General features: G+C 45.0%; 1 protein-coding gene across 1 annotated transcript; it reads left to right on the top strand.

Annotated features, from left to right (window-relative positions):
• Window positions 1-6071: 6071 nt before the first annotated feature.
• On the top strand, window positions 6072-10533 carry LOC109055215 (flocculation protein FLO11-like). The gene is made up of 2 exons (XM_042742061.1): window positions 6072-6162; window positions 6245-10533. Exons 1-2 carry the CDS (start codon window positions 6072-6074, stop codon window positions 10531-10533), a joined length of 4380 nt encoding a protein of 1459 aa, XP_042597995.1.
• The last annotated feature ends 2030 nt before the right edge of the window (window positions 10534-12563 follow it).

The following is a 12563-nucleotide window of genomic DNA, read 5'->3' as shown; positions in this document are numbered from 1 at the left end:
TTGTGGATAATCTTTGCTCTGTCTGCTTGGTATGTTTGTGTTCAGGCTGTCATTCCTCATTAGGTCCACAGAAAAGGTTGCTTGCTGTGATCCAGTGGTTGTCATTTATGTTCATTACTTGCACAAATGGTGTCTCACCACACCCCCTTGGTGAAGACTACACTGTTGACAATTTAAATATTTTTACTGTAAGCTACTGACAGCACGGTTGCCAGTAAGTTACTGTATTTTGGTTTTACAGCAATGTACTGTAATGCAACTTTACAGTATATGTAGAACAGTACTGTATAACTAAAAACAGTATTGTACAGTATTTTTTACAGGACGTTGTAATTTTGAACTATTTCTACTGTATTTTGCTTTAGTGAAATATATATGGGTCAGTATCAGCATAGAGTGCCATTCAACCCTCACAATACTCAAATATCATAAATAGTAGACACTCAAGTACTATAGAAACATATTAGCAGAGCTCCCACACATTCTTTTAGCTAATTATGGGCCATTATTTGAAGCATAAACCATAAGATATGTCCACCCTGTAATGGACATATATATTACTGTTAAATACATTTTCATTAAAATATTAAGATGCAAATTTTATTTTCTGAACGGTATGATGTCCCTTTCCTAACCAGGGTTATTTGTTTGCTTCAAATTATAATGCTAATAAGCCAACATCTCTTTTTTTTTCTTCTCAAAGTTATTTCAGGGTTTTGATCTCTCAACTGAGAGAACACATCCTGTTTATTATACACACACACACACACACACACATATATATACATATATATATATATATATATATATATATATATATATATATATAATGAATATTTAATATTACATTTAAACTTTGACTAGCCTAGACCCGTTGCATATTAATTGTACTATTTATGAACCTCAAAGCATATGTTTGTGTATTTTGTGTTACTCCATAATGATGTGATTTGAGGGCATTTGTAGTGTATAGGACCCAGCACCACTAGCTCTTCAGCAAAACTTTTGCCAAACAAGAAATTGTCAAAAAATAAATAAAAATAAGGAGAGGAGGTAGCAGCAAAAGATAAAGAAAAAATAGAAAAACTCACTCGTACCGTAGAGAGTGAGAGAGAGAGATTAAGTTTAACTGCTCCTAGTACAGCGATGTTTCCTCCACACTGAGAAATGACATGTATGTGTTTGTTCAGTTTTGTTTATTACGGGGCTTCGTTTGTGCGCGCATATGCTCCGCGTGCACGTGAGTGGGAGCGTGCTTTCCCTCGAATCAAAAACGAAAAAACTAAATTTCGATGGCGGGAAAAAAACGTGAAAATAGTGTCATTTTATCCGGTTGTTTGTTATATTTAGGCTATTCAATGTCTTTTGATGGTTTGGTTCCTTTGCTTATAGCCTGAAGTAAATATATATATATATATATATATATATATATATATATAATATATATATATATATATATATATATATGTGACATATATATAAAATAACAACAATAAAAAATAAAACTGGAAAAACACATCTCTTCATACGAGCATAGTCGTGTGCCTAGAATGCTTTGCATAAATCCCGCCGACGCTGTCTGTGACGTCACAGGTGCGAAATTAGAATGTTCAGAATCTGCAAATACTCATTCTGCTTGTTCGCTTTTACAATTCAGTCTGCTCTTTTGCATTCTGCTCGACTGCAAGATTCGTTCTGCTGTACAAAAATATTTACTCAGTTGACCCAAGAGTCTAATATATTAAGTTTGCAAGTCTGTCTACAAGATTTTGCCCATTTATCTGGACTCCAGAAGATTCAGCTGGTTCCCCAAAACAAAACCATGCTGATCACTGCCACTCTGGTGATGTTATGGTGGTACTCCACCAGGGTGAAAAATAAATCACCAAATACAGCGAAGGAGGAGGACACCAAACAACTACAGATCACCAGAAAGACAACCAATAGACAGCTGGAGTGGCATTTCACAGAAGGTAAGTGCATTATCGTACATCTAAGCATACGGGTCATTCCTGATGTCTGGTGCCTTTTGAGTATCATAAAATGTAGAAAATCAAAAACTGATATAAATTTAAGCATTTATGAAAATCAGTCTGAAATGTGAGATTAAAAATGTCCACCCTGTTAGGGACATAATTATAACAGTATAAAAAAACATATGCTTATCTGAGAGAGAAACAGACTAACATTAGTGTAGATGCCATTCTTCTTACGATGTAGCAAGTACATCAGGTGTTATGGGAAGTGTTCCTGGTTCCAGTTGACCTAATTAATGCAGCCTAAAAATCCTTTAACGGATTTGGATATTAGAAGCGTATTAGTGTGTTATGTGTAAACCAGTTTAAAGAGACAGGTTTTTAATCTAAATTTAAACTGACAGAGTGTTAGGTAGGTTTTTCCAGAGTTTGGGCACTAAATAGGAAAAGGATCTGCCGCCCGCAGTTGATTTTGATATTCTAGGACGTGGAGGACTATAATGTAACGAGCTCGTTCAAATACAGAGGTGCTTAACCATTCAGGCCTTTATAAGTAATAAGCAAGTTTTTAAAATTTATACGATGTTTGATAGGGAGCCAGTGCAGTGTTGACAGAACCAGGCTAACATGGTCATACTTCCTGGTTCTAGTAAGAACTCTAGCAGATACGTTTTGGACCAGCTTGAGTTTGTTTATTAAGTGTGCATAAAAACCACCCAATAAAGCATTACAATAATCTAACCTTGAGATCATAAACGCATGGATTAACATTTCTGCATTTAACATTGAGAGCACAGGTCGTAATTTAGATATATTTTCGAGATGGAAAAATGCAGTTTTACAAATGCTAGAAATATCAAATGCTAGAGCTATCAAATAGCACACCTAGGTTCCTAACTGATGACGAAGAATTGACAGAGCAGCCATCAAGTCGTAGACAGTGTTCTAGGCTATTACTTTGTTACGGTTCCTCGGCAAGGAACGCAACAAAATCAGGGAGACGCCACACAACCGCTTAATCTGCAAAAAAACATTTATTAAACTATAGAAAATAAACATGAAATGTTTATTAATCAGTATAAGTGTATAGTCAGTGTGTCAGCATGCATGTAAGTGATACAAATGTAACAAATTCAAACTAACAAAACCAACGAAAGATAATGTCCAAAAATCCGATCTAGGAAAGGCGGATCATACGAAAACTCCTCGAGTGCGGCGGTGGTCTCCCGCAACCTCCATAACCCTCGAGAACACCGGTAGCCCCATGAAAGGCAAACAAACGCCAACAAGCACCAAGTCTCTCTCCGCCATCAGTTCAAACGAGTCCTTTTGACAGAGCCTTGATTCAGTGCAGGTGCAACACTATGTCATCCGATCTGCCAATCACCTGCAGCTCAGATAAAAACACAGTGACTCACTGAGACGTCACAACATGCAGAGTTTTTAGGTCCTATAATTAACACCTCTGTTTTTTCAGAATTTACCAGTAAGAAATTACTCGTCATCCAGTTTTTTTATATTGACTTTGCATTCTGCATTCACTGTTACAAATTGATGGCGGTTATTTAAGTATGATTTGAACCATGCTAATGCACTTCCATTAACGCTAACAAAGTTTTCTAGTCTTTTCAAAAGAATGTTGTGGTCAATAGTGTTGAACGCAGCACTAAGATCCAGTAGCACTAATAGAGAGATACAACCACGATCATATGATAAGAGCAGGTCATTTGTAACTCTAATTAGAGCAGTCTCAGTACTATGATATGGTCTAAATCCTGACTGGAAATCCTCACAGATACCATTTTTCTCTAAGAAGGAATATAATTGTGAGGATACTTCATTTCTAGTATCTTGGACAGAAAAGGGAGATTCGAGGTCATTTGTAATTTGTAATTAACTAGTAACAGTTTCTACCCTCTTCTTCTTTTGACACAGGATCTGAGACTGCCACTACCTCTGCAGCTGACACTGTTCCTGAGACGGACAGTGCATCTGAGACTGTTATCGTCCCTGAGACGGACAGTGCACATAAGACTGACACTGACCCTGAGACGGACAGTGCACATGAGACTGACACTGACCCTGAGACGGACAGTGCACATGAGACTGACACTGACCCTGAGACGGACAGTGCACCTGAGACCGTCATCTTCCCTGAGATGGATAGCGCGCCTGAGACCGTCATCATCCCTGAGACGGACAGTGCACCTGAGACTGACACTGTACATGAGACAGACAGTGCACCTGAGATTCTCATCGTCCCTGAGACAGACAGTGCACCTGAGCCTGACACTCTCCATGAGACGGACAGTGCGCCTGAGACCATCATCGTCCCTGAGACAGACAGTACACCTGAGTCTGACACTGTCCCTCAGACGGACAGTGCACCTGAGACCAGTATCATCCCTGAGACGGACAGTGCGCCTGAGACTGACACTGACCCTGAGACGGACAGTGCGCCTCAGACCATCATCGTCCCTGTGACAGACAGTGCACCAGAGAGTAACACTGTCCCTGAGATGGACAGTGCACCTGAGACTGACACTATCTCTGAGACGGACAGTGCACCTGAGACCGGTATCATCCCTGGGACAGACAATGCGCCTGAGACCGTCATCGTCCCTGTGACGGACAGTGCACCAGAGACTGACACTGACCCTGAGATGGATAGTGCACCTGAGACTGACACTATCTCTGAGACGGACAGTGCACATGAGACCGTCATCGTCCCTGAGACGAACAGTGCACCTGAGACTAACACTGTCCCTGAGACGGAAAGTGCACCTGAGACCGACACTGTCCGTGAGACAGCTAGTGCGCCTGAGATTGACACTTTCCCTGAGACAGATAGTGCACCTGAGACTGACACTGTCCCTGAGACAGACACTATCCCTGAGACGGACAGTGCACCTAAGACCGACACTGTCCCTGAGATGGACAGTGCACCTGAGACTGACACTGTCCCTGAGATGGACAGTGGACATGAGACAGTTATCACCCCTGAAACAGACAGTGCACCTGAGACGAACACTGACCCTGAGACGGGCAGTGCGCCTGAGACCGTCATCGTCCCTGAGATGGACAGTGCACATGAGACAGTTATCACCCCTGAAACAGACAGTGCACCTGAGACTGACACTGTCCCTGAGATGGACAGTGTTCCTGAGATAGTCATCGTCCCTGAGATGGACAGTGCACATGAGACCATCATTGTCCCTGAGACGGACAGTGCACCTGAGACTAACACTGTCCATGAGACGGACAGTGCACCTGAGACTAACACTGTCCCTGAGAGCCAGTGCACCTGAGACTGACACTATCTCTGAGACGGACAGCGCACCTGAGACTGACACTGTCCCTGAGACAGACACTATCCCTGAGACGGACAGTGCACCTAAGACCGTCATCACCCAGAGACGGACAGTGCGCCTGATACTGACACTGTCCCTGAGATGGACAGTGCATCTGAGACTGACACTGTCCCTGAGATAGACACTATCCCTGAGACGGACAGTGCACCTGAGACTGACACTTTCCCTGAGATGGAAAACTCTCCCTAAAACGTCATCATCCCTGAGACGGACAGTGCACCTGAGACTGACACTGTACATGAGACAGACAGTGCACCTGAGATTCTCATCGTCCCTGAGACAGACAGTGCACCTGAGCCTGACACTCTCCATGAGACGGACAGTGCGCCTGAGACCATCATCGTCCCTGAGACAGACAGTACACCTGAGACTGACACTGTCCCTGAGACGGACAGTGCACCTGAGACCAGTATCATCCCTGAGACGGACAGTGCGCCTGAGACTGACACTGACCCTGAGACGGACAGTGCGCCTCAATGACATCATCGTCCCTGTGACAGACAGTGCACCAGAGAGTGACACTGTCCCTGAGATGGACAGTGCACCTGAGACTGACACTATCTCTGAGACGGACAGTGCACCTGAGACCGGTATCACCCTGAGACAGACAGTGCGCCTGAGACCGTCATCGTCCCTGTGACGGACAGTGCACCAGAGACTGACACTGACCCTGAGATGGATAGTGCACCTGAGACTGACACTATCTCTGAGACGGACAGTGCACATGAGACCGGCCATCGTCCCTGAGACGAACAGTGCACCTGAGACTAACACTGTCCCTGAGACGGAAAGTGCACCTGAGACCGACACTGTCCGTGAGACAGCTAGTGCGCCTGAGATTGACACTGTCCCTGAGATGGACAGTGGACATGAGACAGTGACACACCCCTGAAACAGACAGTGCACCTGAGACGAACACTGACCCTGAGACGGGCAGTGCGCCTGAGACCGTCATCGTCCCTGAGATGGACAGTGCACATGAGACAGTTATCATCCCTGAGACAGACAGTGCACCTGAGACTGACACTGACCCTGAGATGGACAGTGCGCCTGAGAAAGTCATCGTCCCTGAGACGGACAGTGCACATGAGACCATCATCGTCCCTGAGACGGACAGTGCACCTGAGACTAACACTGTCCATGAGACGGACAGTGCACCTGAGACTAACACTGTCCCTGAGACAGCCAGTGCACCTGAGACTGACACTATCTCTGAGACGGACAGCGCACCTGAGACTGACACTGTCCCTGAGACAGACACTATCCCTGAGACGGACAGTGCACCTAAGACCATCATCATCCCTGAGACGGAGAGTACACCTGAGACTGACACTATCCCTGAGACGGACAGTGCACCTGAGACGGACACTGACCCTGAGACGGGCAGTGCGCCTGAGACCATCATCGTCCCTGAGATGGACAGTGCACCAGAGACTGACACTGGCCCTGAGACGGGCAGTGCGCCTGAGACCATCATCGTCCCTGAGATGGACAGTGCGCCTGAGACTGTCATCGTCCCTGATACGGACAGTGCACCTGAGACCGACACTGTCCCTGAGATGGACAGTGCACCTGAGACTGACACTGTCCCTGAGACAGACAGTGCACATGACACCATCAATCGTCAGACGGACAGTGCACCTGAGACCGACACTGTCCCTGAGATGGACAGTGCACCTGAGACTGACACTGTCCCTGAGATGGAGAGTGCACATGAGACCGTCATCGTCCCTGACACAGACAGTGCACCTGAGACCAACACTGTCCCTGAGACGGACAGTGCACATGAGACCGTCATCGTCCCTGAGACGGACAGTGCATCTGAGACTGACAATGTCCTTGAGATGGACAGTGCACCTGAGACTGACACTGTCCCTGAAATGGACAGTGCACCTGAGACCAACATTGTCCCTGAGACGGACAGTTCACCTGAGACCAACACTGTCCCTGAGATGGACATTGCGCATGAGACCATCATTGTCCCTGAGAGCGACAGTGTACCTGAGGCTGACACTGTCCCAGAGACTGACAGTGCACCTCAGACCGTAATCGTCCCTGTGATGGACAGTGCACCAGAGACCATCATCGTCCCTGAGATGGACAGTGCACCTGAGACCATCATCGTCCCTGAGATGGACAGTGCACCTGAGACCGTCATCGTCCCTGAGAGGGACAGTGTACCTGAGACTGACACTGTTCCTGAGATGGACAGTGCAACTGAGACTGACACTGTCTCTGAGATGGACATTACACATGAGACTGACATTGTCCCTGAGATGGACAGTGCACATGAGACCGTCATCTTCCCTGAGACAGACAGTGCACCTGAGACTACCACTGTCCCTGAGATGGACAGTGCACCTGAGACTGACACTGTCCTTGGGATGGACAGTGCACCTGAGACCGACACTGTCCCTGAGACAGCCAGTGCACCTGAGACTGACACTGTTCCTAAGACAGACACTATCCCTGAGACGGTCAGTGCACCTAAAACCGACACTTTCCCTGAGATGGACAGTGCACCTGACACTGACACTGTCCCTGAGATGGACAGTGCACCTGAGACCATCATCATCCCTGAGATGGACAGTGCGCCTGAGACCATCATCGTCCCTGAGAGGGACAGTGTACCTGAGACTGACACTGTTCCTGAGATGGACAGTGCAACTGAGACTGACACTGTCTCTGAGATGGACATTGCACATGAGACTGACACTGTCCCTGAGATGGACACTGCACATAAGACCGTCATCATCCCTGAGATGCACAGTGCACCTGAGACTGACACTGTCCTTGGGATGGACAGTGTACCTGAGACCGACACTGTCCCTGAGATGGACAGTGCTCCTGAGACTGACACTGTTCCTAAGACAGACACTATCCCTGAGATGGTGAGTGCACTTAAGACCGACACTTTCCCTGAGATGGACAGTGCACCTGACACTGACACTGTCCCTGAGATGGACAGTGCACCTGAGACGGTCATCATCCCTGAGATGGACAGTGCACCTGAGACTAACACTGTCCCAGAGATAGACAGTGCACCTGAGACCGCCATCATGCCTGAGATGGACAGTGAACCTGAGACCATCATCGTCCTTAAGACAGACAGTGCACCTGAGACTGACACTGTCCCTAAGACCGACACTGTCCCTGAGATGGACAGTGCACTTAAGACTGACACTGTCACTGAGATGGACAGTGCACCTGAGACCAACACTGTCCCTGAGACGGACAGTGCACCTGAAACTGACACTGTCCCTGAGATGGACAATGCGCCTGAGACCGTCATCATCCCTGAGATGGACAGTGAACCTGAGACCGTCATTGTTCCTGAGATGGACAGTGCAACTGAGACTGTCATCATCCCTGAGACTGACACTGTCCCTGAGACGGACAGTGCACCTGAGACTGTCATCGTCTCTGAGATGGACATTGTGCCTGAGACCGTCTTTGTCCCTGAGACGGACAGTGCACCTGAAACTGACACTGTCCCTGAGATGGACAATGCGCCTGAGACCGTCATCATCCCTGAGATGGACAGTGAACCTGAGACCGTCATTGTTCCTAAGATGGACAGTGCACCTGAGACCATCTTCATCCCTGAGACGGACAGCGCACCTGAGAGCGTCATCATCCCTGAGACTGTCACTGTCTCTGAGACCGACATTGTCCTTGAGACTGAAACTGCCTCAGAGATAACACTGCCCTTGAGACTGTCACTGCCTCTGAGACTTTCGCTGTCTATCAGACTCAAACAACCTCTGAGCCCAAAACTCCCTCTAAGACTGACACTTCCATTGAGACTCGCCCTGCGTCTGAGAATTACACTTCCACTAAAAGTGACACTGTCTGTTAGACTAACACTGCCTGTCAGATTAAGCCTGCTTCTCAAATTGAGACTGCCTCACAGACCGGCACTACATCTCAGACTGACAGTACATTTCAAATATACAGTACGTCTCAGACTGACACTGCCTCGAAGACAACACTGCCTCTTAACTTCCAGTGCATTGGAGCCTACCACTGCCTCTGAGACTGCCAATACCTCTGAGACTGACACTACCTCGGAGACTGCCCTTGAATATGAAGGTGCCACTGCTTCTGAGACTGACACTACCTCAGAGACTGCCCTTGAATATGAGGGTGCCCCTGCTTCTGAGACTGACACTACCTGTACCTCGGAGACTGCCCTTGAATATGAGGGTGCCACTGCTTCTGAGACTACCTCGGAGACTGCCCTTGAATATGAGGGTGCCACTGCTTCTGAGACTACCTCGGAGACTGCCCTTGAATATGAGGGTGCCACTGCTTCTGAGACTACCTCAGAGACTGACCTTGAATATGAGGGTGCCACTGCTTCTGAGACTACCTCAGAGACTGACCTTGAATATGAGGGTGCCACTGCTTCTGAGACTGACACTACCTCAGAGACTGCCCTTGAATATGAGGGTGCCCCTGCTTCTGAGACTGACACTACCTGTACCTCGGAGACTGCCCTTGAATATGAGGGTGCCACTGCTTCTGAGACTGACACTACCTCAGAGACTGCCCTTGAATATGAGGGTCCCAATACCTCTGAGACTGACACTAACTCAGAGACTGCCCTTGAATATGAGGGTGCCACTGCTTCTGAGACTGAGACTACCTCGGAGACTGCCCTTGAATATGAGGGTGCCACTGCTTCTGAGACTGACACTACCTCGGAGACTGCCCTTGAACATGAGGATGCCAATACCTCTGAGACTGCCCTTGAATATGAGGGTGCCACTGCTTCTGAGACTGACACTACCTCTGAGACTGCCCTTGAATATGAGGGTGCCACTGCCTCTGAGACTGACACTATCTTGGAGACTGCCCTTGAATATGAGGGTGCCACTGCTTCTGAGACTGACACTACCTTGGAGACTGCCCTTGAATATAATGAGGGTTCCAGGGGCTCTGAGACTGACAGTACCTCAGAGATTGCCCTTGAATATAATGAGGGTGCCATGGTCTCTGAGACTGACACTGACACTACCTCAGAGACTTACACAACCTATGAAGCTTCCACTGTCTCTGAGTCTAACATTGAATATCAGTTGGCCACTGCCTCTGAGCTGCCAATGGATCTTATCCAGCTACTGCTTCTCAGACATCCACTGTCTCTGAGACTGACCCTCCCCGAAGACCTGAGCCCCTTTTAACTTACAGAATACATCCTATTTTTTATATGGTGCAATAAAAAAATTAAAAAAAAAAAAAAACTTTTACTTCCACATTTAAATCATATTTTCTTCAAAATCAATAAAGTAATATAACACATGCCACAGTGAAGTCCATGGTAGGAGAAATGCTAAATGCAATACTCCAGCATTGTGTTTCATGTCTGAAATCATTCCACAATAAAAGGCAATGCTGTCTTATTTCACTTATTTTCTTTAAAAAAAAAAAAACAAACAGTACATTTAGGTTTGCATTCCAACACCTGGATGCTAACACCTTACAAGCTAAGTACACTGTTAAATAACATTAATTATATGGTATTCAATTATGTTATCAATATATAACTTGCCCACAGTATTAACTATTAACTATTAACTATAATTATTACATGGCTCTGTGGAATACTTGATTCTGATTGGTCAGTTGCGACATTCCGGGGTATGTTATACCTGGATAACAACCTGTAAAAGCTAATAACACAGACTCATCCGGGTAACAGCAGTCGCCGCTGTACCCTTGCTTGAACAATTTTTTCTTGGTGGAAGCTTTGCGTTTGTTTAGCTAATAAAATATTAAAACTTGATTCAAAATGGTGTACAATTATTTAATTATGTCATCCTGGTATCGCGGACTCGCTCTCGTTTCATACAAACGCAGCTACTGCCATTTTGCTACGATTGTTTTGTACGCTGTAATGGATTATAAGAGAACTAACAAACTAGTAAGGTTTTAAAACATTTTCGTCTTAATTCTTTTATTGCCTTAATTATTTTGCGGTGAAATGTTGTGTAATATGTGGTTTGCCTGCACCGTTTCCCTTTAATGTCCGTTTAGTTTGTATTTGCCGCTTGCTCGCAACTGCTGTCTTCACGGGAGCTTTGTGTTCAAATATTTCAACACAAATTAATATTTTGCATCTAATTATTTTCTTACAACATAAGCAAAATAACCAAATAAAAACATCCATAATGTACATCCAGCAGAATAAACCCCCACAATAAACAACCTCAACCTGATGAAAGACCCTGATCACCCTGTCGGGGTTTATTCTGCGAGAACAACCGGCTGGGTGTACATTATCCCTTTTGTAGATTCCATGTCAAGGTTGTAGCAAATTAGCTCAAAAAGCAGAATCAATATTATAATCAGCTAATCTGTTTGTCCAGTGAACATTCAGTGTAATTTCATATCAGCTATAAGAAATATTATTTTTGTCACCACAGAAAATAATGGATTTTATTAGCAAGATCGGCTTGTAAAAGGGACTTCAACTCGGGCATACTACTCTTTACACATACTGTTTTTCACCTAATATATAGTAGATAAGTATGTGATCTCAGACGCAGCCTGTATTTTGAATGAATTGATTAACTAAATGGTTCAGTTATTCACTAATAATGCCGGTTGTTTCTTTTCTGATTGAATCAATATTTTTAATAATTGTTTGACTAAATGTTTCAATGATTCACTCATAAATACAGTGGTTGCATTCAAATATGCTAGCTTTGTTACTATATAGTGGGCAAAAAAAAAAAAAAAAAAAAAAAAACAGTATGTAAAAACAGTGGTATGTCTACATAGAAGTATGCATAAGTAATACACAATTTTTATCAAAAGAAGTACTTATTCAGAGAGTATCCATTTTTGGAAGCAACCAGTCACTTGATTCATTCCTAAATAAAACCATGGTTTAATTAATCTGTTGACGGAAGGGTTCAATGATTCATTTCACTCATAAAGATGGTCATTTCGTTCCTGAATGAATCAGTGTTTTGAAGGAATTGGTTGACTGAATGATTCAATGATTCACTCATAAAGACAGTCACTTGTTTCCATCCACTGGTGTAGCCCTCCTCTCAACAGAAATCAGGACAGAAGTGGTCAAAAGTGTACAGAAGGTGTGAATGTAAATGTGTGTCCCCCATCTGCTTGTGATCCGATCGACCAAAGCACATTAATACCAGGCGTCAACAGGGCTGAAGACTTCTGCTCTGCACAGTGAACATCATGA

The sequence above is a fragment of the Cyprinus carpio genome, chromosome B17 (genome assembly GCF_018340385.1).
Source record: "Cyprinus carpio isolate SPL01 chromosome B17, ASM1834038v1, whole genome shotgun sequence".
Classification (NCBI taxonomy): Eukaryota; Metazoa; Chordata; class Actinopteri; order Cypriniformes; family Cyprinidae; genus Cyprinus; species Cyprinus carpio.
This window is presented reverse-complemented; position numbering and strand designations above follow the sequence as displayed.